Here is a 7,931-nt window from a genome sequence, read left to right as displayed (position 1 = left end):
TTTAGGTCTGTGGAGGGAAAAAGGTGCTGCACAAGAAATATTAAATCATGTACATAAGTGTGTTGTATCTGAAAATATGTAGCACCATTCATGTAGTGTTTACTGTCCCAAATAACGATGATGAATTGTCATTGTCTCCATTACTCATCCTCACCATGAGAACGATGACAAAATGAAATCGTCATCGTTATCTTCTTTCATCCTTTCTAGGCCGACGATGATGACAATGATGAAATACAATTATCATTATCCTCATCATTTGTTTGCATGAGGATGATGCTGATGAATAAATCATCACTTAGTGTTCACCAGCCCTAATGACGATGATTAATTGTCATTGCCTCCATCAATCATCCTCGCCAGGATGACAATGACGATAACCAACTAAAATAATCTGCGGCATCTTCTTTCGTCCTTTCCAGGCTGATGACGATGATGACGACGATGAAATAAAATTATCATTATCCTAGTCATTCGTCTGGGGGAAGATGATACGAATAATGATGACTAAATTATCACTATCAACGAGACATCAATGATAGTAACTGCATTCACAAGAGGATTTAGGCTCTATTCAAAGTCCATGGGCTTTGACCCTGAATTGGGCTTTGAACATTAGTGAGTTTTGGTAAAAATATCCCCAGAGAATGGTGGGGCCCACACTTCTATTCCGTAAGGCGGTATCCTAATTGACGGAGTACAGGATCCCAGAAATAACCGCCTATATATTCACACAACCTCGTCATTCGTCTGCAAGAAGATGATACGAACGGTGAACTAAATTGTCACTATCGACAAGGCAGTGATAATACTAACTGCATTCAACCGGCGGAGTACTAGATCCCAGAAATAACCGCCAAGATATTCTCGCAACCTCGTCATTTTTCTGCAAGAAGATGATACTAATGATGATGAAAAAATTATCACTGTCGACGAGACAGTTATAGTAATAACTGCATTCAACCGGCGGAGTACTCGATGCCACAAATAACCGCCTATATATTCTGACAACCTCGTCATTCATCTGCAAGAAGATGATACTAATGACGATGACAAAATTATCACTGATAATATGAACTGCATGTGCAGGAGGGTTTAGGCTCCTTTCAAAGTCCATGGGCTTTGAATATAAGTGGGTTTTGGTTAAAAATATCCCAAGAGAATGGTGGGGCCCACACTTCTATCTAGTAAGGCCGGTATCCTCACCGGCGGAGTACCGCATCCCAGAAATAACAGCCTATATATTCTAACAACCTCGTCATTCGTCAGGGGGAAGATAATACTTATAATTATGACTAATTATCACTGTCGACGAGACGACGATAATCTAACTGCATTCACAAGATGATTTAGGCTCTTTTCAAAGTCCCTGGGCTTTGAATATTAGTGGGTTTTGGTTAAAAATATCCCAAGAGAATGGTGGGGCCCACACTTCTATCTAGTAAGGCCGATATCGTCACCGGCGGAGTACCGCATCCCAGAAATAACCGCCTATATATAGTTGAGAAAATCGAGCTGAGGAAGAAGAAGAAGACGGAGCTAAGCTATGGCGTTGCAGGCGGTTGGCTGCCGTTGGAGCTCGACGACGTCGCTCGAGCTCGGCCGAAGGAGAGTTCAAGCCCCATGGAAGAGATTTCCAAGAACAATCTGTAGTCTACTCTCTCTGAAATCTCTGAAATTTTACTTGGTTTTTTGTTTTTTTTTCGTTTTTTTTTTGAACAATTTTCCTTGGTTCTTGTTTCCAATCGATTTCTCTGTTTCAGGTTCGAGGAAAGAAGAAAGGCGCGAAATTTCGGGTTTTGGAAGTTCTCCGGAGGCGATCTCTGTTGCTGGATTCGCGGCTTTGGGCGCAGGTCTCCTTTATTGCTCTTGCGGCGTTGAAGTATCGTCTCTTCTGGATTTTTTTTGGATGTATCTGAAATCTTTTTGTGTGTCTGGATTCAGTTGGGAGTTTTTTTCTTGCTTCGGGTGCAGTGGAGGCGGCGCCATTGCCTCATCTCCTGGTATGTTCTGTGTTCTCCGCGAGATCTTTCGGGGGAATTTCGGGAATTAACTACTACATTGATGTTAAAACAGCGGGAGGTTTTTTAGTGAAATTTGTTTTTAAGCTCAATTTCCCTATCTTTCAGAGGTATTTCAAAGAATTTCGGTAATCAACTACTAAATCAATGTTAAAAAAAAGACCTTTCACCATTTTTTTTCTTTTTTTACTTTATTTTCCTATCTTTCAGGGAATATCGGGAATTAAAATCTATATTTAAACCGGGATATCTTTCATGCATTTTTCTTTTATAACTTAAGCGTCCAATTTTTTAGAGAATTAAAGGAATTATCTACTAAATCTATGTGAAGAACGGGAGATGTTTCGTCCCTTTCTCTTCTCTAACTTAATTTTTATATATTTCAGAGAATTTTTAGAATTATCGACTAAATTAATGTTTAAAAAGGGAGATATTCCTATTGTAACTGGACTTTTTGTATATACGAAGGATGTACAGACATTCTCCGTGTTGGCGGATATGACTCCAGGAGATTGGCTCGGAGGTGTTCTGTTCTCGGCTGGGCAACAGGCAAATGAAGCAGTTCAAGATCAGTTATCAGCCCCGAGTATCTCAAGGTTGATTATATCTACATTGCTTTCTTTTGAATTTCTACTGCTCATCATCGACCAATTTATATTATTAAATTGGTGCATTTTCATTGATTAAATTGATTTAATTTTTATTTTTTCTTATGAATTTCTATATCTTGTCATCAACCAAATTCTGTGATTTAAATTTAATTTTTTACACCGATTAAATGGATTAATATTATCCTTTTTCTTATGAATCTATACATCTCATCATCGACTACTTTAGATTTTTTGAATTTTAACATTTGCATCTATTAAATTTATTTTCTTCAAAAAAAGATTGATTAAATTTATATATTTTCTCTTGACTTTTATAATTCAGCATTGACCACTGTATATTATCAAAATTCAAGTATTTTATTTGCGCTTTTTTACTGCCTTGTTCTCATTCCCTCTTGTACTGGATGCAATATCAGTGTAGTTGTTATATTCGGAGCAGGCCTGGTCACAAGTCTCTCGCCCTGCACACTTAGCGTTTTGCCATTAACCCTTGGCTACATTGGTACGGGGTAAATGCCCTAAATATATCATGTTTTCGAGTCAGAAATAATTAATTTAATTGAATATTTTCTGCATTTCTCATTCGAAAAGTTGAATTTTGTGTAGGAGCTTTTGGGTCAGGAAAAAGCCGAGCTGAGGTAAGTAGAGTTTTCTGTAGCTTAACTTCTTAGTAATTTCAGGTGGAGTTACTTTTCGGGGATCAACTAACTCCAAGGATGCCGTGCATAAATAGAACTTGAACTTGAACTTGAAATTTTAGTTTTTTTTTTTTGAAAATCAAATAGGCGGTCACCTGAAAAGATATGTGACCACATGATGTTTACATGCCTCAAGCCCTGAGACTCCTTACCTCAGCTCTAGTGAATCTTCAAATGTTTAATAATCTAAATTCGAAGACAAGAAAGGTGCCAGACAAGAAAATGGAATCAAAGGCGATTGTTATTAGAAGAACTGTGTATAATGAAATATTTATTGATTGAAATAATGATAGATGTGTCTGCTATGAAAAGGATTGTATAGATTAATGACAGACATGATCAAGTTATCCCGTACATTGGCATATGTTTCTGATCACTAAATAAGATTTCTATTTTTTTCCTTTCTTTCAAAAAAAAAATTTCTATTTTTTTCCTTCCAACTTTATTATAGCCCTTAAAACCTTGTTTCCAAGGAATAGTTTGTTAATCACTCTGACATGGGATCTGATGAAGCGGATCAACTGTTGCTATTAGTTTTTCATCTCAGCTTTGAAAATTCATATTTCTGGGAAAAGCAGAACATCAAATATATAGTGAAATAAATTATTTATAATTTTCAAACTGTGTTATCTTTTGGCTACCCGTATTAATTCTGGAAGAGAAATCTTTGCAAGTGAATCAAACTATGTACATTTGTTTCAATTTAACATTTTATGACATTATTCCATATCAGTCACATAATTAATGGAAACTTTCTGTTCATTTCAGGTAATCGGAGATTCACTCGCATTTGCTTTGGGACTGGCAACAACATTAGCTGTTCTTGGAATAGCTGCGTCTTTTGCGGGGAAGGCATATGGACAGATCGGTGCAGGACTCCCCATCGCTGCCTCTGGCTTGGCCATCGTCATGGGCCTTAACCTTTTAGAGGTAATCTTCGGCAGTATTATTTGTCAATATATTTTTGAATGATTGGGTCTTCTGATAACAGTGAAGAAAGAGACTGGAGAAAACCTTAGTTGTTAAACACAGGCGCTTGACCATTTCCTGATTGCCTATTTTTTACAGTTTAACTGTTAGTGGGCCTTGAGTGAGTGGTTACGCTCTAGATTCACTTAGCTTCCTTTTATTGTTTTTCCTACTCATGTATTGCTCATAGTTGGCCTGTTTATGTAATTGGTACCCTAACCAGTCGTCTATGTATAAGCTTTTCCCTTTCTAAACGCTAATTGTTTCGTGGCTACTGGGAGGTGCCACTGCAGTGCTTGACATTGGAATATCTCTAGCACTTTGTTTGACATTTTCTTTCTCTATTCCATATAAAAAGTACTATTTTTCTTGGAATTTTTGCGGTCAAGTGCAATAATATATCATTATCCAACTGATTTTAATGCTCTGCTATAGAGGGAATACTTTTACAAAAAAAAATAATGGAGAAAAATTAGATTATGCTTTCGTGTATCTGAAGGATTACCCAGTCTTTTTTCTCGGCCTTGAATAAATATTTTTCATTGATTAATATATTTACCGAATGATTCTCTCCTTTCATTCCTAGTTAAAAGTGTCAGGTTTATTATTCCTATTTACTAAAGTTTTTCTTCTCATTCTCAATGTGACAGATACTTGAACTGCAACTTCCTTCCTTCTTCAGTGATTTTGATCCCCGTTCGGCAGCAGCGAACCTTCCTTCAAGTAAATTTGATGGCCTCGTGTTTTCATTTCCTATTTTTCTTGGTCAAGAAAATCTGACCATTGGATTCTTTTTACTTCTCGCTGAGCGCTCTCAGGTGTTCAAGCATACCTGGCGGGGCTCACGTTTGCTCTTGCAGCGTCTCCTTGTAGTACCCCAGTTCTAGCATCAATCCTTGGATACGTGGCTTCAACAAGGGTAATTTTTGTTCTCATTAGTTTAATACCATTCTTTGACTTAAATTCAGTGTAAATTTGTGGTTCATAAAATTGACTTAGCTAAATTTAGGATGGTTTGATCGTGTTACTATGGAAACTGGAATAGAAAAAAAATATATATTCTGCTCCTTGGATTGGTAATGCAAAAAGCGGAATCCATTTAATATTTATGCTTTAAAAAAAAAATGTTGTTGTACGTATCGGCATTAACTGAAACAGAATCCATTTAAGTTGTATGCGTTGTGTAGTTTCCAATAGCCTCATCTATTATAGGGTTCTTATCAGTTGTAAAGTGTTAAACTTCTCAGAGGAGTAGATAAAAAGAAGATTAGATAGGCCAAAGTTAGGCACGATGCTGATCAGGTCAGATCAAGAAATTTGTATTCAGTAGATCAATATATTTCTTTTTTTGAAGAAAAGAGGGAAGATCAACCCAAAATTAATAATATATATTATCGATAAAAATAACATAAAAATAAAAAGACGAAGCAAAAGTAAGGCAAAAAAACTGCAAAGTATGTTCTACGTGGCAGAAGTCTGGGAAACCGGACCGAAGTCCCCCACCTATATCAATTGATCCATTTTGATTGAACAATGATCCAATTGATTAGATCAGATCAAATTGATCCAATTTTGAGTAAATTGATTCAATTGATCTGATCACTTCTACAAGTGAGTCATTTTGGTCGAACAATGATCCAATTGATTAGATCTTCGATTATGGGTCAAAAGATCAATCAAATTGATCCAATTTTGAGTATAGATTGATCAGATCAGCGAATCGAGGAACCCTACTTCCCGGGAGATGGGCAGATGAAGAAAAGTGGCATAACCTAACTCGACCCGCATGTAGGGAAATTAATTTAGTACCCTCGCTTCATATAAGAAATATGGATGGCATCCAATCACAAGGGCATTGCTTATCATGAATCTTGAGTTTTTGTTTTATATATGCATTGGTGATTATAATTTGTTATTTGAGCACTTGATTCGTTTGACAGAATCCTTTCATTGGGGGGAGTCTTCTTTTGTCCTACACAACCGGCTATGTTGCTCCCCTTCTCATCGCTGCTTCTTTTGCTGGTGCATTGCAGGTTAGTATCTATTGCTGTAGTCAGAAAATGTAAGACTGATATCAGTGCCCTTATTTCATGGAAATTACCAAACTATGCCATTTTGAGTTCGCAGTTCGAGAAATAACCGTTTAGTTTATGATGGAAATCTGAAGAATAGAATTTTTGCTTTGCTTGACTTTCTTGTTGGGTTAGTAGATGTTGAAAAATTTTAATTGAAACCGATTTTTTAGTGCTTTCTCTCCAGGATTAATCATGCGAAATAAAGTTTTATAAAAGCCTTTATCATCCTGAGCTTCATTATGGTTTATTGTGGTAATGGTTGATATTTTGCAAAGCTTACTCTCATTGTGAAAGTACTCGGGATTTCACTCACAAATTAAGTATATAAGTCATGTAGCTTGCACTTTCTTTCAGGATACATAGATGCTAAAAATACTTACTTTAAACCTATTTTCTAGTGTTATACTTCTGGCAGAAATAGTTACATTAAAGTCCATACCATCTTGACCTTATTAACATTTATTGCGATATTGGTAGAACTCAGCATGGATAAACCTATTAGGTATCATCTCAAAATTCTAGTGTTATATTTCTGCTATTTATGATACAAAATAAATTTATATAAAAGCCCATATCATCTTGACCCTTGGTTATATTTAATCGCGGTGCTTGTTGAACTTCTGCAGAGCTTACTCTCATTTAGAAAGTACTCAGCATGGATAAATCCTATCAGGTACCATCTTCACGTTGCACTTAACAAATTATTCGTTTCTTTACGTCAAATTTTAATTAATCATAACATAATTAAAATTTGTCTCTTGGCAGCGGTGCCCTTCTCCTCGGTGGAGGTATATATACGTTTCTAGACAGGGTTTTCCCTCCAGCCTCTATGGTAATGTAAATATAAAACTCACCACTATATTGTTCATAAATCCTTGCATTACTTCGTGCCTCTTTCGAAGGAAAGTAATTATATTGATTGGTTTTTCTTTTTTTTTAAATAGAGTGGAAGACAGAAAATTAATGAATGGCACCATGGGACATTTCATTATAGATTAATTTTCCTGCCTTATAGACTATTAACACCCTTGTGTTGGAGGAGAGAGAGATTAGTGAAGGGTGATAGTATAGTTCCGGATCGTCCCGGACGTGGACGATGGACGGGACGGGACGAATTTTCGTCCCGTATGACGTCTAGAGTAAGTTCAGGGACAAAGGACGGGACGGTTTCTCGTCCAACAATTAAAAATCCGTCCCGTCCAATCATACCGGGACGGTATTTCGTGCCGTCCAGTCCTCCCAGAACGAATTTTCGTTCCGAAATTCGTCCTGGATGAAAAAAACCCATTTTATATTTTTAACATATTAATATAGATACTACTAAGTTTTTTAAGGGAAATATGGAGGAGAGAGAATAGAAATGGACATATATACAATTAATTCTGAGCGGCGTCGGTTTGCAGGCGCGAAAAAATACAGGGGCCTTGATGCAAATTGTCATAGTGAGGCCACGTGGCAAGATCTCAACCGTCGGATGTGAATCCAGGGGTTTTTCATCCACATCCGTCTGTCCGTCGTCCGAGACCTCTGGACGGACGGTTTTTTCATCCCACAGGA

The 7,931-nt window shown here is 36.9% G+C and overlaps 1 protein-coding gene across 2 annotated transcripts; it reads left to right on the top strand.

Moving 5' to 3' along the window:
• The first annotated feature begins 1,495 nt into the window (after positions 1–1,495).
• On the top strand, positions 1,496–7,315 carry CCDA (cytochrome c biogenesis protein family). 2 transcript variants are annotated; one of them, XM_078590921.1, is made up of 12 exons: positions 1,496–1,649; positions 1,764–1,853; positions 1,945–2,003; positions 2,499–2,617; positions 3,049–3,134; positions 3,239–3,270; positions 4,099–4,260; positions 4,950–5,022; positions 5,118–5,218; positions 6,240–6,332; positions 7,001–7,047; positions 7,140–7,315. In XM_078590921.1, exons 1-12 carry the CDS (start codon positions 1,547–1,549, stop codon positions 7,213–7,215), a joined length of 1,041 nt encoding a protein of 346 aa, XP_078447047.1. In that variant the 5' UTR covers positions 1,496–1,546; the 3' UTR covers positions 7,216–7,315. The 2 variants fall into 2 exon arrangements, with proteins under 2 accessions (XP_078447047.1, XP_078447046.1); XM_078590920.1 differs by having other exon boundaries at positions 2,490–2,617.
• The last annotated feature ends 616 nt before the right edge of the window (positions 7,316–7,931 follow it).

Source organism: Wolffia australiana, chromosome 19, assembly GCF_029677425.1.
Source record: "Wolffia australiana isolate 7733 chromosome 19, ASM2967742v1".
Lineage (NCBI taxonomy): Eukaryota > Viridiplantae > Streptophyta > Magnoliopsida > Alismatales > Araceae > Wolffia > Wolffia australiana.
The sequence above is the reverse complement of the archived record's forward strand: the minus strand, read 5'-3'. Positions and strand labels throughout refer to the sequence as shown.

Excerpts from the sequence above, each read along its gene's own strand:
- CCDA (XM_078590920.1), top strand. The coding sequence starts at position 1,547 with ATGGCGTTGCAGGCGGTTGGCTGCCGTTGGAGCTCGACGACGTCGCTC. Across the intron at positions 1,854-1,944 it reads ATTCGCGGCTTTGGGCGCAG|TTGGGAGTTTTTTTCTTGCT; the intron begins GTCTCCTTTATT and ends GTCTGGATTCAG. Across the intron at positions 3,135-3,238 it reads ATTAACCCTTGGCTACATTG|GAGCTTTTGGGTCAGGAAAA; the intron begins GTACGGGGTAAA and ends AATTTTGTGTAG.